General features: G+C 37.8%; 3 protein-coding genes across 17 annotated transcripts in view; 1 reads left to right on the top strand and 2 right to left on the bottom strand.

Moving 5' to 3' along the window:
- Positions 1–6,150: 6,150 nt before the first annotated feature.
- Positions 6,151–7,113, bottom strand: LOC129722079 (LDLR chaperone boca). The gene is made up of 2 exons (XM_055675311.1): positions 6,808–7,113; positions 6,151–6,745 (listed from the first exon to the last, which is right to left on the bottom strand). Exons 1-2 carry the CDS (start codon positions 6,961–6,963, stop codon positions 6,326–6,328), a joined length of 576 nt encoding a protein of 191 aa, XP_055531286.1. The 5' UTR covers positions 6,964–7,113; the 3' UTR covers positions 6,151–6,325.
- A 279-nt stretch (positions 7,114–7,392) lies between these two features.
- LOC129722078 (ribulose-phosphate 3-epimerase) lies at positions 7,393–8,349 on the top strand. Its single transcript, XM_055675310.1, has 2 exons — positions 7,393–7,727; positions 7,781–8,349. The coding sequence occupies exons 1-2, from the start codon at positions 7,539–7,541 to the stop codon at positions 8,264–8,266; spliced, it is 675 nt and encodes a 224-aa protein (XP_055531285.1). The 5' UTR covers positions 7,393–7,538; the 3' UTR covers positions 8,267–8,349.
- A 5,284-nt stretch (positions 8,350–13,633) lies between these two features.
- The window catches only part of LOC129725832 (guanine nucleotide-binding protein G(q) subunit alpha), a 73,912-nt gene continuing 62,619 nt past the window's right edge, over positions 13,634–24,926 (bottom strand). For 10 of the 15 annotated variants that reach the window (XM_055682121.1, XM_055682124.1, XM_055682116.1 and 7 more), the window contains 5 exons: positions 20,753–20,881; positions 20,103–20,232; positions 19,880–20,033; positions 19,691–19,798; positions 18,978–19,197 (listed from right to left, as the gene is read on the bottom strand). In XM_055682121.1, coding sequence (XP_055538096.1) covers positions 19,115–19,197; positions 19,691–19,798; positions 19,880–20,033; positions 20,103–20,232; positions 20,753–20,881 — 604 coding nt within the window. In that variant the 3' untranslated portion in view covers positions 18,978–19,114. Of the gene's footprint in view, positions 18,748–18,977; positions 19,198–19,409; positions 19,518–19,690; positions 19,799–19,879; positions 20,034–20,102; positions 20,233–20,752; positions 20,882–24,926 lie in introns of those variants that run through there. The other 5 variants (XM_055682126.1, XM_055682113.1, XM_055682127.1 and 2 more) reach the window with 4 other exon arrangements.

The following is a 24,926-nucleotide window of genomic DNA, read 5'->3' as shown; positions in this document are numbered from 1 at the left end:
ATCATAATTTGGATTAATTTATGCTGCGATCGTAATGTTTTCAAAATGAAAAGGTATTGTCGATGTTGTTTCATCAAGGCAACCAGTGAAAAGTTGTCCTTTTTTTTTGTTCACACATTTATTTGACACGGCAAAATAAAAAAGTTGTCCTTGACAGGAGAATGAAAAAGTGATTATTCTTTATATAACCTCGAATAGATATAGATGTTCTATAGTAAAAATCCTTGAGCACATTTAAACCTTTGGACATATCATTTTGGTCACGAGTGCCTCAAGAATCCACGAATATGGTAGGAGACAGAGTTGATCAACCGCAGCCGGGAATTCAAGACATGATTCTCGAGATGGTCCAACTTCTACAGCAGATGGCTGTACAGCAGCGGCAACCTTCACATCAATCCCCGGGGAAGATCTAGGAATCCTTCTCACCGAACATCACCGAGTTTGTCTACGACGACGAACGCGAAGTTACGTTAGAACGCTGAATTAACCGCTTCCAGGACCTCTTCTAAAACGATACAGGCCGCCTGAACGATGCGTCAAAGGTACGTCCACTCCTTCAGAATCTGGACGCACATTCGCACAGCCGCTCCTTCGACTACATCCTGCTAAAGCCTCTCAATGACGTGAAGTTTGAAGACGCAGTCAAGATTCCAATAGAATCGGCTGGCATCAAAAGTCAACGTTACTAAAGATGATCTGCGGCTGTCCGGGCAAGACTACTTTCCATTCTAGAGATTCATCACGATCATTGAGTAGTAAAGCAATGCTTCGAAGTCTACAGTTCACACCGTCAGGGACAGGAAGAGTGCACCGTATTTGTGAAGTTCTTCGAAGCAAGAAGCTCAGAAGCCGAAGACAGCATGTTGTCACCATAGCAAACAACGGCCGTAATGTCTCTCTCCAGCTCAATTCAATCAGCGACACTTGCATCGTTTCACAGGCCGTTTGGACTTAAATTCAAACCTTTTCAACCTCTGGTCGATTGCATTTGATTCCATCTGCAACCAAGTCGTGTCGCTGTCCAAGGTAGATATCTAGCGATAGATTAAGCAGCTGAGGTTGAAGTACAGTGGCTTTTTCAACCAAAACATTGAGATAGTGCAACCGCACCAAGGTTCAGCTTTATCTCTAACCTCTAAGCAAACCTGTTTTCTGTCCAAGACAACCTGTTCCATTTCACTCCATTCCGTTGGTAGATACAGAACTCAACCGACTTCAAAGTCTAGAAATAACTACACCGCTCGATTTCTCGAAATGAGCGGCCTCAATTGTTGTCGGAAAAAACCAGTTGGTCAAGGACGCATATTTGCAGACTACTCGACTCTCGACTACATGACACTTTGGAAGCCAACAACTACCCGGTTCTAGACGAAATCGTCGCACAACTGGGTGGAAGTCAGTCTTTAGCGTAATTGACGTGTCCAACGTCTACCTGCAATTCGAAGCATTTTTCGACCATAAACATGCATAGAGGTTTGTTTCGCGTCAAGTCAGCGCCAGACGCGTTTCAACAAATGATTAACAGTTTCATCGCGGACGTTCCCGGAGTTCGTCCCTTTCATCGATGACGTCATCATTTTCGGCAAAGTCTGGAAGTCGCATGCAGAGTCCCTAGACCCATGGGCGCAACTACGGGGGGCTAAGGGGGGCTACAGCCCCCCCTAGCAAGTTTTAAGCCCCCCCCTAGAATTTCCCAGAGAATAATCGTAGTCAATATAAATACATCCAATATACTTCCTATCAGAGCATCAAAATCAACACAAATTGAGAAGTCATCATTCATTGGCTGAGAACTAGTACTGTGCCCAGGATCGATTCTCAAACCTAGCTCTCTTACTTACCTTACTAATAAGACGAGTGCCGTGGTGGCTCGTGCTGTATCAAGGAGTTGTTGCCATGCTGCTCGGTTTTGGGCTGTGTTTCGCCAGTTCCTCAGACGTCTCATCACCCGCAAGTCTCTTTCGATCTGGTCGAGCCATCACGCACGCTGCGCCCCCTAGTCCACAGGGTTGCTGCAGAGAAGTGATTTCACAGGATCATCGTCCGGCATCCTTACGACGCGACCGGCCCACCGCAACCTATTGACTTTCGCTAGGTGTGCAACGGGGTTCTCTCCAAGCAGCACGTGAGCTCATGGTTCATGCACTATCGCCATTATCCGTCGTCTGTCTGTACTCCACAATAGATAGGCCGCAGCACCTTCTGTTCGAAAACTCCAAGAGCGTTGAGGCCAGAAGCGTTGATGTATCGATTCCGTAGAGAACTACCGGTCGTATCAGCTACATCGTCAACTTTTTACTTCGTCGTACTAGACTTGATCGAAGTGGTCATGCCAACACCTCCACCACAATTGGTGCGTACGTTTGTATGTCTGAGAAAAAAGAGCCGTCGATGAGAACATGGTCAATTTGGTTTGTTGTACGTTGGTCAGGTAATCCCCAGGTGGTTTCTTGGATGTCTTTTTGGGGAAAGCAGGTTCTTCGGACTGCCAGTCTGCGGTAAGCTGCGAAGTTGACGCATCCCTGGCCGTTGTCGTTCGTGACGATGTGCAGGCTGTGCGGGCTAATCACCGGCTTATATATGTTTTCCCTACCGACCTGAGCGTTCATGTCCCCAATGACGATCTTGATGTCTCTACGCGAGCAGCTATCGTAGAGTTTCTCCAGCTAAGCGTAGAACGTTTCTTTCTCTATATCGGGACGTTCTTCGAGAGGGCAGTAGGCATTGAGGATGGTGTAGTTGTAGAACCGGCCTTTTATTCTCAACAAACACAACGTGTCGCTGAGCGCCTGCCACTTGATCGCACGACTCTGCATCCTGCCCAGCACTATAAAACCGGTACCCAGCTCATTGTTTGTGCCGCCGCTCTGGTAAAATTGTGCCCTGCGGCCACAAATTCGCCGTTCCTTCTCTCCTTTTCGGTAAAGCTTCTGGAGCGCAACGATGCCGAACTGGTGAAGTTCTAGCTGATTCAGCAGGATCCGGTCGGCATCCGAGGCGTTAAGCGATCTACTGTTACATGTACCGTGCTTCCAATCGTCTGCCTTATTTCGTCACTAAATCACTGCGGGTAATTCCGGTTTGTTTTCAATTCTTGATTGTTCGTAGTATGTTTATTTTAGCATGCTGCTTTACTAGGGCTGCGATACCTAGTCTCGCGACGGAGCCGCCGTCTTGGGTGTAGAGGCGGACGCCGCATTTCATAGTTCACCGTCCACTCAGTCAGGATCAGTCGCTGTTCGAGCCGCCCCCATCCTGGAAAACAGACGCTCAGACAAGCTGCTCTCCAAAGAGAACAACTACTGCTTCCCTGTCAGCATACGACCAAGTTCACACCGGTTCCCCAATCTTCTCATGGTTGCTCGTATTCCAGTCGGTTCCACGTGGAGTTAAGAAAATGGCATTATGCCTTGGACCACACTGGGATCTATTTTATGCCGACTAGCACGGGTGTCCTGCTGGTACGCACTGCCCAGCCGTTTACCAAACCTAGTTCGCCTCAATATCGAATCAGTGTCAGCTGAAAGAGATGGTCAAAATATTCAATACATCTTCGGAGATTTATTCCCGATTGAAGTGATTTTGTCTTCTGTTACGACACTACTTTATGCGTTTTTAAATAGGCGCATTGTAACTCTTTTTCCTATTTTTTTAAATGAAGTTTATGAAAACTAGCCCCCTCTAGAAATTTGCCTTAGTTGCGCCCATGCCTAGACCAACTGCTCAAAAGGCTAAAATAATTCGGATTCCGTTTTAAGATACAGGAATGTATTTTTTTTTTCGAAACCGAAGTTCGGTATCTAAATCACATCATCGACCGAAACGGTATTAAACCCGATCCGAAGAAGGTGAACTCGAATAGAAATAGATTTTCTTTAGTAAAAATATTCGAGTTTATTTGAACCCTTGGGCGTTTCACATATGTATTAAAATAAATAGCTTGCAAATTAATGAATTACTGTTCGTGGTGAGAGTGCTTTCTTACAAAATAACTTTCAGAAGGATTTGCTGCAAGCGGTTAGATCGAAGATTTATATAACATGTTTCCGAATATTAGGCAAAATTATAAGAACCACCTTCAGGTTAAGCAAACCGGTTCTGGTGATATAAATGAAACCAGTTCCGGTATACCTGGGTATAAACCTAAAAAAATACCAAATTCATTAGGCGAAACCTTGAAACAACGAAAATTCAAAAACTAGAACAGACGAAATTGTACCCAGTGCCTAGGACCACATCAAATTTTTTTCGAAGTATTCAAGATATTATGGGTTTTGAACTTGGACTTAAAAAAATAAGTGATTACGGCTAAACAGTGCATTATAATGTCCAACGAAAGATAATCAAAGCTGAAGCCTCTGGAGTAAATCACTTTTTTCTAAAGCAGCAGTTTTCTCAGCTAAACCGAAGTTAACAGTACAAAATTTAGTACAATTTGTAACAGTACGAAATTTAGTACATTAATATAAAATCATTAATTCAAAAATCTTTCGACTGTAGCTAGAAACCTTTAAATTTGCCTAACCACTCACAAGAAAATCTACCTGAGTGGATTGATTTCAATTAATTTAACACTTCTTTAAAAAATATCTTAATCTATCTATCTAAACGTATAAAAATGCAGCTCTGTCTGTCCGATCCATATAGGCTTGGAAACTACTGAACCGATCGGCGTGAAATTTTGTATACAGGGGTTTTAGGGGCCGATTAAGGTGGCTAAGACGGTTCAAGACCCCTCCCTTTTCTGGAAGGGAGTGGTTCCATACAAATGAAACACAAATTGCTGCACATCTCAAACACTAACCAAGTAAATAGAACCAAATTTGCAGGTGAATGTTTTTAGGGTAACAAACATTTCCATAATGTTTCGACACCTCTCCTTCTTTTGTGAGGGAGGGGCCCCATACGAATGAAACACAAATTTCGCACATCTCGAGAATTAATCAAGTAAATGGAATCAAATTTTATGTGTTAAGATTTTTGAGAGCAAGAAAAATTTTCATAGTGGTTCGACACCCCTCACACTTCTGGGTGGGTTCTTATACAAATCAAACACAAATTTTTATGGTGGTTCGACACTCCTTCGAAGGGGGGAGGTGTCCCATACAAAAGGGGAGGGGGGAGGTGTCCCATACAAATTGAACAGATATTTCAGCTAGTTTTTCCGGAAACAGCCTAAAATGATCGGGTCGTTACACAGGAGCCAAAACTCGACTCCAGACGCCATTTTTAAATTTAGGATGGAAACTTCCGGTCTCTAATATGGGTGTTTCCGAAATCAGAATGACGCCCAGAGGTCAGAAAATGTCTCCAAATGCTATTCTGAAATCCAAGATGGCGACTTCCGGTTTCTAGAAAACAGCCTAAAGTGACCAAATATCACCCAATAATATCTCCGGAATCAGAATGATGCAAGGAACTAAAAATTGACCTCAGACATCGTTTTGAATTGTAAATATTTCCGTAATCGAGATGGTTCATAGAAGCCAAGCATTGACCCTGGACACTATTTAGAATTCGGAGATTAGGTACCACTTTGTTTTTAGAAAACAACCAAAATAACTGACCCAATATGGGTATTTCCGGAATCAGATTGATGCCAGAAAAACAGCTGAAAATTACCAACCAATATGGATATTTTCAGAAAAGAGATGATGTACAGAAGCCAAAATCCGAGGATGTTGTCATTCCGATAAAACCAATCATTTGAAGCGATTTGCCTTTTGACTTTGATCATATGCTATGGCCGATTCGTCGTGCATTTGCAGGCTATAAACAAATCGCAAGGAATAAATGAATTTGGGATGTTTTGAATTATTTAATTAAACACAATAATGGGCGGAACGAAGTTTGCCGGGTCAGCTAGTCATAGACTAGCTCCTGGGCAGAATCTCTTGAATGCTAACAGAAGCAAAAAAAATTGATAGCGTATTTGCAGTTGGTTTTATAAACAAAATGTGAAAAAAAAGACTCAATATTCGTCTAGAGATGTGGGAATACGAATACAATTTTACTTAATTTTTATACATTTCGCTATAAAAACATCCAGAAATAGAGAGCATATTTGCCAATTCATTTATTGTAGAGCACAAGACTTGATGATGTATGATTGCAATTCTTTGATTTATTTAATGACATACACAAAGATAGCTTTTAACCTTTACTTGTACGTTTAATGACAGATCATCAAGAGTATACAAATCAGAGGAAAGTTTAATTATCAGTCTAACCAAAAGAGGTTGTTTGTTTGTAATTAATGAACAACTTAGTATTCACACCATTCAAATATCTGCCGCAAATCTAACTCTCACAAAAATTAAACCTAAAGTTCATCCTTCGCCGCGTCCGCGTCGTCGTCCGCAACGGGATTGTGCTTGCCCTTGTAATCCTTGTTCTCGATCGTAACCTGCAAGCAACGCTCCTGCTCCACAAGGAAATCTTTTGCCTCCCACGCCTGGGAACCTTCCTTAAACATGAATATCGCTCGATTATCATCTATCAAGTAGCGTTCCGCCTGAATGTGATTATTCCACAAGCTTGTTTGCCACAGTTTGGTTATTTCCTCAGTTTCCTCACGGGTTGGATTCCCGTTAACCATCACGAAGCTCATCAGAGTTTTCCCCTTCTTGGAAGCTTTGAGAATGTTCTCCGGGTTGGCCATATCCAGCTGTGACATGTCGATGGGAGGCGCCGGCCGCAAGTGTTCCGGTAGCTCGTCCGGCTCCAGCGGTTCTTCGTCTTCCTGAAAAAGCGATTCGAAGGTAGAACTGTGAGGAATATATATGTTTACGACTGAATACGTACCTCCCATTGATCTAGCAGGCGTTCCAAATCTGCGTCGTTGTAATCACGTATATCCTTTTTGGCCCAAGCTGGTTTTTCGCCGTCCTTGAATTTTTTAGCATTTACGCACAAGCACACCGCAGCTACTAGCAACAATGTAAACCACTTTTGATTCATTTTTGCTTATATTGGGAATGAAAATTGAAGATAATTTTACATTCGGCTGGCGGCTTGTCGGTACGTCAGTGTCAAACAAACTTCTGAACTGTTTCACAAATACGCTTCTGGGTTCTGTTTTGTTACGTGTCTTTTACCACAGGCGACGTGTGAGTGTTCGGTCACACGTAAAGCAAGTAAGATGAATACTTCAAAAACAGCATGCGCATGGCGTAAACCAGGGTAGCATCGCGGATATACAACGTCCCAGTAGAAATAGGTGATTTTCTATATTAAATTCTCTTAAAATTTTATGATATTATGTTGGCTTAACTATTATTGTCAAATGTACAAGAGTGGGAAACTAATCTGGCGTCACAATGCATATAATATCTAGTTTATATTCAAGTTTTAATATAATACTTTTCTCTCATGTAATAAACAGTAACTATAACATCTATGACCTTTAGTTGCACCGGTTCATGAACGGTACAAACACAAGCGCTTACTTTTCGTAACCTAGTTCGATAGTGATAAACGTTGTTTATTAATCCCGCAAAATATTAGATAGTAACGACGATAAACAAAAAGTAATAATGTCTTCCCTAAGCGCAAAAATTGGCCCATCGATTCTGAACGCAGATTTGTCGCAACTGCACGAGGAATCGCAAAAGCTATTGGATAATGGGGCCGACTATCTCCACCTGGACGTGATGGACGGAATGTTTGTGCCGAACCTAACCTTCGGACACCCGGTTGTTAAATGTCTCCGGAACAAAATCAAGGTAATAAGGTGAAACATCATAACTCGTAGCAGAACTAAAAAATACCTTCACAGGATGCCTTCTTCGAAACCCACATGATGGTACAAGCTCCACAGCAGTGGGTTGAACCGATGGCCGATGCTGGCGTGAATCAGTACACATTCCACATTGAACCCGTGATGGATAGTGTGGTGGATATTTGCCGCAAAGTACAGGAAGCCGGTATGAAGGTGGGTCTGGCCATCAAACCCGGAACACCGGTAGAAATGGTGAAGGAGTTTATCACTCTGGCCGATATGGTACTGATTATGACAGTTGAACCAGGCTTCGGAGGGCAAAAGTTTATGACCGACATGATGTCCAAGGTACAGTGGCTTCGGGAAAACTATCCGAATTTGGACATCGAAGTGGACGGTGGTGTTGGTCCGGCAACCATCGATGCTTGTGCGAAAGCGGGAGCAAATATGATCGTCTCCGGGACAGCAATCATACGAGCAGATGACCAAGCCGCCGTTATTCGTCAGTTGAAACATTCCGTTAACAGTGCGATTAGGAATTAGGTGTAAATTATTGGTTTTAGATGACAGTTTATTACAAGAAATGAGATATTATATATGCTTGAGAAAAGCGGGATTTTTGAATTAATGGTCGAGTAGTCTTCTCTTTTTGAAAGAAATGCCAATGTTGGTTGTGACGAAACGAACTAATATATGTAAAATATGCCGGTTCTGTAACCAAAAGACCAGAAAAAAACATACCAATAGCTTGAACAATGTTCCATATTATTGAAGTTTTTAATGATAAAGGGCCCAATTCAAGGCTCACACTTGCAGCAAACTACGCTCGTTGGTAGGCAAAAAATTAACTCATCGGGCATCGGTTTGTATATCAATTTTTTCCTTAAAAAAATACATATACATACATATTCCCCGAAAAAAACATATTTAAAAGAAAACGTATTTTTTTTTCTTGATTTCTCCATGATCGGACCGGTTGCATTGTTTAGGTAAGTAATCTTTTGTAGTTTTAATAAAAAAAAACAATTAGATTTTTTTTGAATATTTTTTTTTTAGATTTTTAATTTTTTTTTTCAACTTTTTTTCAAAAAATAAATATTTGATTCCTATGTCTAGAAGAAAGAATCCCGTAAGACTTCCATCTTTCTTTCTTGCTCCACCAGGCCACCAAAACCCGACCACAGCACTGACGCCAAGTCCAATAACATGCGATTCATAATAAACAGCAAAGACCGAAAATCATCTTTAGATGCAGTTTGTATACAAGTCAATATGCGAGTTTAACCACCCCCCTCTCCTCGCCTTCCCTTTCCGAGAATTATGTAAGAGAATTGATAATTTTCGTTTAAAAATCAGCGTTAAGTGATGCTCAGAAGCCGGAATCAACTCCAGATTTTTTTTACTCACTCCCAGTGTCTGTACACCCTAAATGGTCAAATACTACCCAAATAAATATTTCCAGAGCTAATACGATGTTCAAAGACCGCAAATGTCATTTTAAAATCCTAGTTAGTGACTTTCGATTTTCGGGAGACAGCATAAGATGGCCAAATAAGTATTTTCAGAGCCAGGATAATGCCCTATGGACGGAAGTCAATCACGGCCGCCATTTTAAAACCCAAGAAGGTGTCTTTTTGAAAAACAACCTATGAGGGCGGAATACTATCCTAATGCAGCAATTCTCAACCTTTTGTCGTCCGCGTATTCCTTAGCGTTATTTTCCAAATCAATTGTACCCTCTGGCTTTGGATTGTTCTCGCAGAGTTGGAGAGAGAAGTTGTAGATCATGTTGTGGAAGTCTAGTTTAGGTTTCAAATTGAGCTTTGTTTGATTGCTACAGTCATGTTTTAGGAATAAGTTTGAAACAAATGATCCTCTATTTACCTACGTAGCTTTATAACAAAACATCATAAAGGAACAAGAACAGACAAATAATAAAAATGACCCTGAACAGACAAAACAGTGGTAAAAAAGAAACAATTGGAAAACATCCTAAACTTTTTCTTAGTTTCATATTTGCTACGCAGCTTGGCTTGACCCCCACCCTCCCTTTCGTCTCAAAACTGCAAACCCTCGAATGCCCATTTATGGATGTTAGGGTTAGGGAACTTGGTGTGTGAAATGAACCTCACCTCGGGGCTCACTTTTTCGTGGGGGAAGTGAAATACGAAGTGCCCTGCCAGTCGTTGCTATTCACGGTGAGATAGGTCTCGTCGACCATCACCACCTCGCCTGATTCGTCAGGAAAATCGACTTGACCATCTTATTTAGCCGCTGCCGCTACGTCTATCCAGAACAGGGCTTTCTTTCGATTGTTTTCCAATATCGCTAAGATGTTGTCCACAAAGTGCCGCACGATGTCAGTTTTCGACACGACGGGGTACCGTTCTTTCAACGCGCTCATTTTTGAACGAAGTAGCTTCAACTGAGTTCAACTGATAGAGCTGTCAATTTTTTCTGCTGACTCATGGGTTACTATGATTGATGCTACATGGGCATTACGTCAGCGCGTGTGAAGGCAAACCCAATAAAACGGCATTTTTTGACCATTTTTATGCAAACGTTGAATCTAATGATGAACAAAAGGATTTTTTCCAATTTTGGCAAATTTTGGGTTTTTGTACAAGCTATCTTACGTGTTAAAATCGAACGAGGTCTGTATCTCCAAAACAAGAAAAGGTAGAAGAAAAAAGTCTTTGGCAAAGTTTTTTGTGACAACATTACCTACAACTTTTCTGAAAACTCCATTTCTATAAAATGCAAGACTGGAAAGTTACTATATATCTGCTGGTCTTCTGGTGAATATACTATATATCTTCTGGTGAAAGTATGTTAATTAAACCAGTATATGGAAAGTAAATGTAAGTATTAGGGTGGTTTACCGGTAAAACAAAAACCGATAAAACTGGTAAAACCGATTGTTTTTTTCAATACTGGAATACCGGTATTGGAAAGGCGAAAAAACCGGTGTTTTCGGTATATTTTTCCTAAAATTTCAAAAAAAGATCGAAAAGATCCTCGACTTGATCGGGAATCGAACACGATATCACAACCGTGTGGAAGAGCTAGCCGACCGACATCGCTAACCACAGAACCACAGGGACCACCCAGACCAAAGCAATATTGGACATAAATTTACTGGACATTCTTATTATTTTTTGTTCGGATTCAGACGATTTGGTTGTTTGTATCGATAATATATCAAAAAACTTTATACCAACAAAGCAAAACAACAATTTTCTAAGAATAACAGCACACACAATTATGTTTTTACGTTTATGAGTATGGATAGGCATTTTTTGAAACTATTCGGAAAACATACTAGAATTAACTATTGTTTCACCAATGAACTTTCAAATTCTTTCACTCACAAGCTGTTCCCTTCTCCAAGCTAGCACGAATTAATGTATTTATCTTGTGTCTTATGGGAATAACCGCTGAATGAAGATTTTCGGAGACTACCAACATAGGGAAACAGAATGTTCTCAATTGCATGTTAAAACTTTTGAAGGCCCTGTTGTTAGTGAAAAGTAATCTCACTTTTATTTGCAGAGAGTTTCAGAAATCCTTGGAGACGCAACCGAAATATGTGAAGAAAATTGCATCTCATGAATAGTATGAAGGTCTTAATTTTTTGGTTATTGATTCCATCAAACTTTGCAGAAAATATAAAAATTGAGTTGAAAAAAAAATCGTCCATTTTTTTTATTTTTCCTTTCAACAGTTGATATGCTTGAGTATGGTTCATTACGACCTAGCTACAACACAGTGGATAAAACGAACAGTATTTGAAAAACATCAATGAATGAATCAAGTAAACTGAAGCGTAGAATAATAGAACACAATTTCCATCAAAACTCATATTTTAAAAAGCACGCAAATTTTATTTTATTTTTATTCATTTGCAAATTTTATTCACATCGCAAAATTAAAAAAAAAAGTTAATGCTTAGAGAAACAATATTTGAAACTATTTAGAACAGTAAACGAATGAAGAAGAAAATAAAATGCCGAAATAAATTTGCAGTTTACAAGTCCAAAGGAATCAATCAAATTTCTCAATTCTGTTCGATGCTCTTTAAACAATTCATCCAATTTCGGCTAAACCTTAGAGAGCATTTTCATGTTGCTGGATTTATTGCTTATAAGATCCGTTGCGGTTTGAACGACGAAGCATAAGGCATGCTATGCTTTTTGCAATTTCACTTTTCCACGAATAAGGAGCAGTAAATTTATTGATGAAATTCCTTATTTAATGTTTTATCCAGCAAACACCTTTCACATTTAATATCAGGGGCAACTCACCCATAGGTGCAACCTGTGCATTGCACATCGGTGTGACGTCAAATTTATTTTTATGTTTCATTATTTTCTAGTTTTATTTTTAAATAGTACAAAGAAAATGGCTTGCGTTTTTTTGCTGACAAAGACATGACTGTGATTATTTCCCTAAACTGTGATTTTCCGAATTTTCGGGTGAACAGATAGGTACAGAAATCACGAGTCGCTTTTGATTTGTATTAATCCGAAAAAATAAAAATACCGGTTTTTATCGGTTTTACCGGTTTTTATTTTTGTGAATACCGAAATACCGGTTTTGTGAAAAGCCGGTAATACCGACCACCCTAGTAAGTATGGGTTCACAGACAAACAGGCGTGCCTCTTCGAAGAAAAATCCAGGGAAATCTTCGTCCTTATTCGAAACGTTATACTCGTGCGTCACCATGTGAGCTTATTGCCTACTAAGTTATTTTCGTGAAACGGTTTTTGTCTTTGCTAATGGGTGTGCACGCTTGCTTAAATTAACACCAGCGCCCTTACTGACGGTTTTTGTCTTTGATAATAAATGTACACGCTTGCTTATAGCGACATTAGCGGCATTATTGCCCACTAAGCAAAATTTCAATATAGTCGTGATTTTTCTGGTCGATGAAATCGTCATCGAGTGGCGTCTGTTTGTCTGTGATGGGTATATTCACAGGAACCCTCCAATTCCGCTACTAGACCCTTCTTTTACGACACATTCCAGAAATAAAAGTCACACACGGTTATGACTGTCGATACTTGGCAGTGTAACTAACGGGGCTATATAAACATAAACCCATCGTAACCACGGTGACAAAGAAATCTTACTTTTCGTGATAATCGTTAGAGATGCAGATATAAACTGCGTCTCTGACAACAACGATTGTAACACTTCCTTCTTCTCTTTCCTAACCGACCGTAAGGAATTAGCCGGCGCCGTTATCGATCTATATAAAGCGGAAGCTATTGGAATGGTGTACATTGAAGATGGTTAATTAATATCAAAATAATCAAATCCAATTCTTCGATTTCATGGTTGTGGCTGGAGAATCACGAGCAACCTAAAGAAGACGTATTTTCATAAATAATTAAAATTTTCTAAATTTATTACCTACCACGAAAACGGATACATTTAGAAAATTGATTGTCATTAGCTTTGTGAATGAAAATAATACTGGAATTATTCAACATATTTGGAATTGAACTGTTATTGAAATCGAAAAAATGCTTTTAAACTTAATCTTCAAAATAAAATGTTTTCCATCCCTCCATTCTGGTTATTATCAAAAAATTGGGTTTTACTTTATGTTTACACAGAAAAAATAAAAAATATTAAATAGTTCAAAGTTTAGTCCTTATTCCAATTTTTCTTTGTTCAAAAAAGTTTTTATTCTAAGTGCATTTTTTTGTTGAAAGCATCATCAGTTTTCTACAACTTGTCTGCGAAAGATGTCATGTGAAAAAAAAAACAAATGAAAGAAAACAAGGAGAAATGAAAGTAAGAGTATATTTTACATCCACTAAATCTTATTCTACGCGTTAAATCGTAAGATAGGGAAAAGAAAGTAACTTTCGGATACCGGCAGCCAAGTTAGCATAGCGATACTTATTTTTCTATTATTTTTATTATATATTTAGTTTCTTATAAATTCCAGCCATTAGTTTACACAATTATATTATATTATTTATAATTATTTTACTCATTTTTATAGTAATTATTTTATTCTGCGCTTCCACATTTCTCATTTTTCTTTTCCTTTTTGTGTGTTCTTCCTTTTTTGTTGTGTTTAAATATAATTAAAAACATAAATATATATATATATTTATTTTGTAGTGTTTTCCATATCATAGATTAATTTAATGTTTATTTATTATATCAAGAAAGGACTTTTGAATTTTTTTCTTTTGCTCATTTTTGCATCCTCAATTTCGAGCATGCAATATTGTTTCCTCGTTTTTTTTTTACTTATTTTTCTTGCTCCTCGCTTCGCGAATGCCGCGAGAATCGTGTTTAGTCGGATAATTTGGTTTCCTTTAATTTTTAATCTGTTTCGCTACTTATTGCAACTATATCGTTTGCCTTTTCCTCTCTGTGTAGGCATGTGTGTCCTCTCAATAATGACCGATTAGTTTTTTGCTTTGTTTTGGAGGAAGCTATGGAATCAGCGATCAAAACAAACACGATCCGGGGAACTGCTGGACCGCGAGTTTACAGTATAAAACAATGTCCGATGGTAGAATGATGTAGATGTAGATCAGCGAATTAACTGTGAATCTGGAATATACCGGTTTTGTATATCCTCATAGAACGATAAAAAAATAATATGTTTGTTTTCTTTTTCATGGTTTCCTTATTACGCTACGTTCATGACTAAATAAAACAATTTCAATGCGATTCCATGCAATTCCAAAAATGTTGGTCGTTTTTATCTCCGTTCGGTGAATTTACTGTTCTGTCCAGTAATCGGTTCGTTTTACTTAAGTTGCTGCCTGTTTTTGTTTCTTGTTTCGAATTGCAATACAATGAATAGGTGAGTAGATTTTTTTTCTCAATTTGCCGTACGTGAAAATTACGATTATTTTTTTTCTGTTCTTTGTCAGCGATAGTTGCCTCGAAATTCCGTAGTCAAATGGGCGGTCTGACTACGGCATACCGAAACTAGCGAGTATCCTCTAGCGTTGCGACAAACCTTCGAAAAATTTCTAATCTCTGTGTTCATGTGTTTTCAATTGTTTATGTTTTTTTGTTACTTTCCCGACCTTTACTGGAAATGTTTTTCACGCAAACATTGCTTCGATAGGCTTTATCTCATTATCTTGTAATTTGTTCTGGTCAAACCAAATTTTTGCAAGTTTCTCCATCTATTTTTTATTTTTTCTTTCTACATACTCCATTGAATTGTTCTTGATCTTTTTATTAATGGACAAGGTGTTACAGTTCCTACTCATTGTTGGTTTCTTTTCGTCAATTTGGTAATCATAAAGTATATTAGTAATAGTAAGGAGAGATTTTCTTTTGCGGGTAAATGGCTTTAATGTTATAGTATTTAGATTATTGATTCTTAATCAACCTACTTCTTTTTAATGAACGCGTAAGAGAGGAGATTTCATTTTTCAATAAAAAATGGCACACAATGCTAAAAGACATTTTCACTCGAGTTGTTTCTTTTTTTATATATTTTAGACTTTGTCCAGTGTCGTTATCGCATTTTAAGAAGTTCCTCCTGCAAATGCGATCATTGAAAATACATGCTAATGAAGCGTTCAGAAATCGAAAGATGAAGAGAAAAAACGAAATCGAACTCCGAAAGTGGAAAAGACGAAATTGCGGAATTAAAAAAAGCTAATCGCTAGAAAATAGTCACAAAGCGTGCAGAAATTTCTCCATTTATCTTCCTGGTCGAAGCACAAATTTATTCAACGGTAGTAAGTTTGGTGCAAAACGGATCTATTACAACTGCATTTCAAGTCGCTTGAGTGCGAATTGTGATGCTTTACCCGATAGCTTCTTTTGCGCGTGTTATAAAGAAGTTCAAACATAAGAGATAACTGTGATTTTTTGCCCGAGTTCTTCCATGGTATTTGTGGGCCAATCAAAATTACTTTATCTAACTATCTAAAGTCTATGTTGTTTTTCATTCACGTTTACGTACCGCGGAAAGGGTTTTATCGTGTCGTACAAAATAGAGCAAAAGATCTGCGTTCTGCAATTACTTTTAGCTTGTTTCGTTGCTCTATGACTTCCCTATAAATAGTTTCCTTATTCTGTTTTTTTTTTATTGAAAAAGCAAATGTCTGCGCACTTCCGGTCGATATTTGCTACTGTCAACTTAGTGACAGTTCTTGTTTTCATCATTTTTTTGCCTGTCTCATCGAGCAGTGTGTGATAACAGTTGTATGTGACGCTTTACTCTACTGTTTCTGTTTTCTTGACAAAGACGCTCGTACACACTCTGCAAATACTGCGATTTTTATGCCACTTGCTGGTGTGCTATTTTTCTCGCGTCATACGGGCTCTGTTTTCCGACCCCAAAGTGGAGGACGGTTTATGCTTGGTAACAATAACGCACAATGCACAATCAAAGAACTGAAGAGCATGCCACCGGTTTGTGTGTTTGTGTAGTTTATTCAGGTTCTGATCTTAGCGAACCTTTCGTAACTTCATAAAATGTTCTCAGAAACTCTGGGAAATATGTACATTGTTTATTTCACTCTGCTCTACTCTCATTACGCCGCCTTCTTACGTGAAGAAAGCGTTGCATGAATTGGTTGTTAATTTCAATTATTTACCATTAGTGTTAAGTATAAAATTATTAATAATATTACACATTAAAATGGGTTTTTATGTAATGGTTCTTGTGAAACAAAATAAGTTTTGTTTTACCTCGTTTCTCCTTATCGATGCGTTATAATGATGCTCATAAAAATTGATAGTACGAATTTGACTGAACTTTCTCTGGAGACTGATGCTTCGGCTGCAAATAATGAGCGAAATTTCAATCGAAACAACGTGAGAAAATTTTAAAAAATGTAAATAAAAATAACTAAAACAACAACAAATGTATATACATTAAACTATATTCGTCGTGTGAAAAACACTGCCTAAAAAAACAAAAAGAAAACAGTAATAATGTGAAAAAGCTTTTTTTTCGTCTAAGAGTAGTATTGTACATTGAATAATGGTAAAATCTGCAGGTTTGCTGCATACTAGTGAATTTAGTTTTTATTTCCATACGAAAAAGACAGAAAGTAAAATAGCGTAAACCGTTAGTGTGCTGATTACGAGTAGTATGTGTAAATGATTATTATTTTATCTCACAGTCATAGTTATTTTTACGTAAAAATTACAACTAAATTTTGGGACTGAAGGAAAACTTTTGATTTCCGTCGTATCTTTATCGCGACTTGGTTAGTTGTGTGTAACGAAGGTGGTCACAGCACGATGCCATACCGGAAATTTTCCGGACTGTTCTCGGTGCCACCGAAAAAGCGAAGGCCAATACAGAGCAGATCCAAGTTTAAATGAACAACGCAACCATTGCTGAATACATTCAATATGATGATAGTCAATATGTTGAAAAATAATCCTAAATTTGTTTGTTGAATAAATAGTATTACTTTTTTGTATATTTTTTCCTTTTTATGTATAAGTATAAATATTTCATCCATTCTGTAATGCGGTTTCGTGTACCTATTAGGTATGCGTGAATGCGTGGGTGTGCGGATTGTTACTTAATAATTTTTTTGCGCTTTTCATGCGCTTTGTGTGTCTGCAAAAAGTGCTAAATTATCGCGGTATATACGTGTCGAATTAAGTTGTTTTAAGAACACAAAACATAACGTCCAAAAACGCATTGAGCATGGAAACAATATGAAATATACAGAGAAAACAGTTTGTAGTGTAATGAACTAATAACTTAATTTGAAGGACGAAAAAAAAAGAAAAATGAAATAAATATTATCTAAACCATTAAAAACAGCTGACTGTGTACATGCTTCAGCAATCCTCAGCTAAAACGGTAAGTTATGAAATTGACAGCGAACGAAAGAACGCAAACGAGAAACTGACGTTTCGGTTATACAATAATGTGCCTGCATTGTGTGCTTTTATTTCTGTTTTACCATGATCCCACCTGTTTGCTAGTTTTGCTCTCTTTTTTTTTGTTCTCTCTTGTACCTAAATTTTATTTCCTATCAGTAAAGAAATGCACAAAAAAAACTACTTTTACTTCATTCCCAAAAGTTGCTTGTCAGTGCAGAATAAAGCAAAACGCTTAAATTGTGTCACGCTTTATCTCGTTCTCGCTAGAAGTGACTTATGTGTTTACGCGGGGAAACTTTCATTTGATCAGATCGCATATAATCTCCGGTTTCAAGTATGGTGTAATTTTTTTTTTTTGTGATAGAGCGAAATTAGTCTTGGGAAGTACAAAAGTCTGGCAAGTTATGGCATAATCTCAATTGTTACTACATTCAAATTATGTACTCGTTCGGGTCAGCAATGAAAGTTTCATTCCACACCTTCAAAATACCAGTTTTTTTTTTTTTTTTTGAACGATTGAAACTATTCCTTCCTAAAGGATTTTCGGTATTCTAGTATTTCTCAACTCAATCGAATGATTTTACGCGTGATTGTTATTTCGTTACGATCTGACTTTCAATTTCAACTGTGTGCGAATATATTTTTTTTCTTTCGGTAATATGGTGGTAGCTTTGCTCTAGCGATTCGTTTCTAATGTTTTCTGTACAGTAAGAGTAGCGTTAGAGTTCTCTTCCAACCACTTTGGCAGCAACCGAATGTTTTATTTTTTACGCTCTAACTCCTTGACCTTCCGGCGATGCTGACGATGATGTTGTGATCAATTTGGCAACGAAGTTCTCACAGCGACCAGTCTCTTGAATGGTGTGTCCTGTGCCTGCATCCTGTGGTGATCGCTGCTGGTTGAAAAAGTCCTTAGGGGGTGAAGAAGGTGGTAAACATTGCAGCTATTTTATAGCTGCTGTCGCTACTGGGTACTACTGTTATGACTACTGCTACGACGGCTGTTGCTGCTCGTACTAGGAAAAAAGTAAAGGCGATAATCCGACAGCGGCCATGGTGGGAACATGATGACCATGACGAAAACGACGTCGTAGTTCAAACCAAGTTGTACTCCTTTAGATTAGACTGCAGTATCGTATCCTTTACGGCAGCGAACACAAACCTAATGTTTTCAGTATCTGTGGGCGGATTTGTGATATTTCCGGTTGTGAAAAGGTAATTGGTATTAACTGTCATATACTATGATTTTGGAGAGCAATGTACTTCCTTCAAACTTCTTTGACTTTTTTCCGTTCAAAACACATCAAACTTGTCAGAGTGAAAATACATTTTTCTCCTCATTACATGTTCCTAATGTGTAGGATGAGTAATGTTAGTAGGATGAGAAAACGATAATTTACGACATGCATAAAACATATAACCTTTATTGGCAATAGTGGCGCGAATTTTGGTACGAATAATAATTTATTCTTTTCTTCTATAAAATTGAATGAATGAACAGTCGCGCGGCATTGCGCGAATTACGAACGGAATAAGTAAACCCATCTAGGCTAAATTAAATTCTTTAAGAGCAGTTTGCATAATCGTATCCTTGACAGCACAGAACACAAGTTTAATGTTCTCCGTGTCTGTTGTTATTGGGCAGATAGCAACGCCACCAGCGGGTAATAAAAAAAAAGAAAAAATAGGTTATTCATAATACACCATTCAAAAACTAATTTTCAAACCAAAAATTACCGCAAAGCACTAAACCTAGGCCAACCGACAGAGCAACTAAAGTATTCGAAACAGGTGAAAAGATGATGTGATGCAGGGTTGTCTTTTAAAAAAACTAGCTTACCGGTTGCGCATGTGAAATGCGAATAGATTATCTTCTCCGAATCTGGATTCAAGTCTACAAACATACGGAGTATAAATTCTCTGGCAGCTATTGCGTCTCTTTGTGGTCCTGCAAGCAATATTGGCAAAGCGAACAAAAAGGATTGGGGTTTTAATTCTAGCAAGGTCAATCAACGGGAGAGGTAAAATGAGCAATCATAGACTTCCTAGCCAACCCTAACTAAATTGCATTCTAGCGCGTAAATATTAAAACACCCCAGGTAACAAATAAAACCATTCAACCTGTGGCACACGTGAAATGTGAATAGCACATTCGGTCCGGGTCCGGATTCTCCCGCAAATACAATTTGAGGATATACTCTCGTGCTTTTACATCGTCCTGCTTCGGTCCTATGAGTTTTTCAGTTTCGCCGTGGTACTCAATGTAAACAAGATCAGAAAAAAGTGGAACATACGACAGAAAGCACTTACCATCGTACTCTGGGAAGTAGTCTACCAAGTGCGAATACATAATTTTCTCCTCCAGCAAATCCTTCTTGTTCAAGAACAGAATTACCGACGAGTGCTGGAACCATGGATACGTGATGATAGTCTTGAATAAAGCTTTCGATTCCTCCATACGGTTCTAAAAAATAAAAGATATATTTTAATCAATTCAGCTTGCATTAAAGAACATATAAAGTTGAAAACTCACCTCATTTTCCGACTCGAACAGAATCTGATCGTACTCAGACAGTGCCACTAAGAAGATGATCGATGTCACATTCTCGAAGCAGTGAATCCATTTTCTTCTTTCAGATCTTTGTCCGCCGACGTCGACCATTCTGTTTGGGATTACGGTGGAAGAGAATAATAAAAGCATTATATTATCATTCACTAAAGCTCGCAGCAAGTAACAAAAATCAAGCGAGAAAAGCAAGTTTCACACACGCACACTTATATTCGAAAGTATTAGTATAGATAAACATGATGAAACCAAAAACTACTACAGCCCATACAATTAGTAACGAGAAACGTAAAATGTTGGTTACTTTTGTTGGTTCTAGATGGGTTGAATGATTTGAAATGATCCAAGCTTTCATCGTAAGCGCACTTATGACATACAATAGAAGAACAAACGACACTACTCTGCCACGTTTCACTTAAACCTGATACAATACCATGGAGCGTCAAAACAAAAGCCATTTGACAACGGGATAGATTTCTGGTTTTTCAACCAAAGCATGAACGGACCCCCGGCTTCCACCAATAAAAACAGTACTGTACAGAACTAGCGATGATACTCTCTGGTGATAGGCTACGCAGGAGAGGATAGCATACATTGTGACCCGAAGGGCATCATACCTAAAGATAATGCTATCCAAATCGAATGGATACTCTAGAATTCCAGTAGTCGGTGCTCGAGCCCTGAGAATATCCTGCTCGGTTGGGAGGTACTCTTCGGCTTCGATACGTGCCAGATCGCTTAGGTAACTAAAGAAATTAAGAGCATTGTAGAATACATAGTACATCAGCTGGTCGGGTAATTGATTCACAGTTTATTTTCTCACGGCACTGCACGCGCATATTTCGATTAGCTGATTTGGGGATATTAGAAGGAGCTCTTCTATTACGAAACAAAACAATACATATTAATGAATCAATTTTGGTATTAAAAATCTCTTTAAAAAAATGGCTACTCGCATAACAAAATATTGCGACAGAAAGAAAGATATTCCGAGAAACAATTTGAAAATTATTGAATAGAGACCCTTTTAAAAACAAAAAAAAAAGTTTATTACTACCCACCATTTTTTTCACAGGGGGGGGGGGGGCTGTTTTGTGATGAAATAATTATTTACTTATATTTATTCAGAATTTATTTTGTGTGATCTGCCACAAACGGTGACATATCAACACTATTACTTATATTTTAAATTTTATTTCATTAATAGATTATAATTGCTTTCGCAGTTGTCAAGCAAAAAAAAAATAAAAAAAATTAAACCTAAACCTAAACTACAATACCCGTCATAAGTCTGGTATCGCTTCACCGAGTTTTGTTGTGCCTAGTTTGAATATTGCGAGTATCGTAATGCCTAGTTTGAATAGCCAAATGTGTCATGTTTCCAACAACGTAACAAGTTATGGTCGTCAGCAGTGGCGTTGGGTCCACCTGTGCAACATGTGCACTGCACAGGTACCCTATTTCCTAATATACGGGCATATGCAATTATCGAAATATAATAACCTTTAAAAACAAGTAAGAATACTAGCGAAACCCTTCAATACAAAGCGTCAAACACTTTGGTTTGATTGTCTTCTTTCATTTAAGGAAAAAGAACTTAAATAAATTTTTGGTGCACAAATGATGAAATCAGCCACACAACGCCTCTGGTCGTCGGCAAACTTTTTCAGAAGGTCAAGGGCTTCTGGATGGTGAAGAGTTCAGTGCGAAATTCCACCCTTCCGTGGCGCTAGGGAGCACAAAATTCGATGTTTTGTGACCTTATCGTATACCACTTCCCAAAAAGTTACGGTCTTCAGCAAACTTGTTGAGAAGCTTATCAATTTTTGTTTGAGCTGTTGATGGAATAACTTTGAATTTACACTTTTGAATCAAGTTCATTGAGCAGACAGTATGTGCAGTAGGGAAAGCGAAAAATAAGCGAACTGGAAATATGATCCCGTCGGGATGCGGTATATTTTTCCAAATCTGTATCATATTTCCAGTTCGCTTATTTTTCGCTTTCCCTACTGCACATACTGTCTGCTTAATGAACTTGTATGTTAACGGGTAAAAGCCGTTGTTAAAAATAGAAATTTAGTTCGAAAAAAACTTCTGAATCACTTCACTTTTTAATTCTATCACTTCAATTAAGCAGGTATTAGACGAAGCAAATATTTGCTATTTTCTAATACAGATTTTATTTTGTGCAGATAAAAATCGTACCAAAAATAGCAAATATTTGCGTCGTCTAATACCTGCTTTACACTTGTCACTACGCAAATACGTATTTCGACACCGAATTGGTGTCATCATATGAGCACTAATGATGACACCAAATCGGTGTCGAAATACATATTTGCGTAGCGACAAGTATAAGTGAAAAGTGAAAGTGAAGTAATAGATTTGTTGAGGAGGTTTTTGTTTGATATACAATTTAATGCGATGGGATTTCTACGAGGCTCTAGTGTGAACGCAATTCTTCGTATTTTAACATTGACTTATCTTGCGATTCGCGATCACCTGAAGAGATGCGGTCTTCAGTAAAGTTGTTAAAAATGTCGAGGGCTTCTGGTTAGTGAACAATTTATGGCGCTAGTATGCACACAGTTTTTCGTATTCAGACTTCAACTTATCTGTTTTTATCATTAATATAAAAAAACATCCTAATAATTATCTTAAAACTTGATGCCCCGGATTTTGTATTGATATAAATCAAAGTCAAATGAAAAAAAAAATTATAGAATCTAAACGGTTTGTTTGATCTGTATAGTGTCTTCGCTAAAGTTGTAGATAGGGGTGGGCGAAACGGCTCTTTTGCAAGAGCGGCTTTGAACCGCTCACTCACTTTTATGAACCGACTCATATTAACGTCTCATGGTTCACAATTATCTTCGAGTGTTGACAGTTCGTGTTTTCTCGGTAAACTTCGGGTTCGCGCGAACCCATCAGTTCTGGTGCGCTCAAAGAACCGTGGCTCTTTTTCGTGAGCCGTTCGTTCTTTCGCTCTTTTCTACGAACCGGTTCATAAAAACGGCTCGTGAGCCGTTCGCCCATCCCTAGTTGTAGATAGTAATTTACTGCCGCTATTCGCATAATAGTCCTATGTAAAAGTTGCAAGTTCTACGTAAATTTTGCGAGAATGGATCCATTTTGGCATGTTTTTCAAGAATAGCCATAGGTTTATAACATGTAGTTTACATAAAACAACATAAAAATATTCCTTAGTCTCAATATGAAGGGCACATTTGACTCTATATATGGAGATGCTTTCAAAAACACACAAATTCAATTTCTTGGTGTTTTTCCCTTAAACTGAAAATAGTTACCTTCAATTTGATCCAAAAAAATCGAAAATCGATTAACTGGTTCAAAAGATATAAATTTTTAACAGCCATCACGACTGTTACCGAAACGCGCTGTTTGTGTAGTGCGGAGACGAACGTAGGTATAGAAAATAGCTTCTTCTCTTTTCTACATTCGCAACCCCGAAGACATCCTCCAAATAATGCCGATTCGACACACGGAGTACATTTTTCGTTTCCTTTTGTGATGCTCTGTTGCCAATACGTTCTCAATGTGACTCTTGGACTGCCAGCGAATAAGTATCACGAACAAACAGGAATTTTTATCGAGCTATAGATCCAAACTTCACCCTAAACTCGGTTTCTGGACCATTGTGCATTGCATATGTTTTCTATCAATTTTTAATTCTTTCTGAACAGTAGTTCTTCAAAATAATTTTCTGTCATTTCAGACTCACAGAAATTATCAACTGATTCAACTAAATTGTTTAACTTGTTACTTATGCCTTTCTGCTCTTTCTGGTTATGGTTTTCAGCATTTTGTAGAGTCAGTTTCTGCTTTTTCAAGCAATTAAATGTTTTTATAAGATTTTGAAGTTAAATCAGAATCATTTTGGCTGCTTCTGAGCTTTGGAAACGACAATTCATTGAGATGATTTTTCACCATTTCAAGCCTTGAGAAATTTCAATATGGATATTATACAGGGTGACGAACATAAATACTCCGATTTTCCCTGATATTCCCTGAGATAAACCTTTTATTTCCCTGATATTTTCACCATGCAGAACAAAAAAAATGCAACGTAGATAAACACAACATCGATATCCCAATGAATCAAACAGTAGAGGTTCCGTATTGAACTTTTATGCTGAAAAAATCCGTTTTAGCGCTAAAAAGCCTTTTAAAGAAGAATTGCGTCTCGGTTAAAAGTTTTTCCCTGATTTTTTTTCAGTTTTCCCTGATATTCTCTTGTCGAAAACAGAATTCCCTGACATTCCCTGATTTTCCAGGTTTTTCCAGAATTTCTCCACCCTGTTTACATTACAATTTAATTATTCCTTATTTTTGACTTCATTTTCTTCTCCCCAGTTTCAAACTTAGTTTTTAATTGATTTAACATTTAAATGTTTTTACTTCAAAATATTCATTTTTTTCGCTCTCCAGTAACTTTTTCATAGTGATTTTCAACTGAATAAGAGTTTTTAAAATGATTTAAGGACATTTTCGACTTCGAATAGCGATGATTTTTTGCCTTTCCTGGATTGGGCAGTTCAAAATTTATTTAGGAATCAATTTTTGCATTTATCAGCCTAATTATTGCTTATTTTCTAGTATTTGAACGCATATTTTGGTAATTACAAAAATAGCATAAGATTTCTTTTACTTGTTCTAGACTCAGTTTTGGAATTCATATTATATTGATGTAAATATTTTGCAGGCTTTATTAAAATTTTACTGCTACTTTAAAACAAATTTTGCTTCTCCAGTCTCAATAAGAAACATGCT

This window comes from Wyeomyia smithii, chromosome 2, assembly GCF_029784165.1.
Source record: "Wyeomyia smithii strain HCP4-BCI-WySm-NY-G18 chromosome 2, ASM2978416v1, whole genome shotgun sequence".
Classification (NCBI taxonomy): domain Eukaryota; kingdom Metazoa; phylum Arthropoda; class Insecta; order Diptera; family Culicidae; genus Wyeomyia; species Wyeomyia smithii.
This window is presented reverse-complemented; position numbering and strand designations above follow the sequence as displayed.

What these genes read in the sequence shown, in the direction of transcription:
- LOC129722079 (XM_055675311.1), bottom strand. Translation starts at nt 6,963, where the DNA reads ATGAATCAAAAGTGGTTTACATTGTTGCTAGTAGCTGCGGTGTGCTTG. An exon ending in GCCTGCTAGATCAATGGGAG is followed by an intron (nt 6,746 to 6,807) that starts GTACGTATTCAG and finishes TCGCTTTTTCAG; the next exon opens with GAAGACGAAGAACCGCTGGA.
- LOC129722078 (XM_055675310.1), top strand. Translation starts at nt 7,539, where the DNA reads ATGTCTTCCCTAAGCGCAAAAATTGGCCCATCGATTCTGAACGCAGAT. An exon ending in GTCTCCGGAACAAAATCAAG is followed by an intron (nt 7,728 to 7,780) that starts GTAATAAGGTGA and finishes ATACCTTCACAG; the next exon opens with GATGCCTTCTTCGAAACCCA.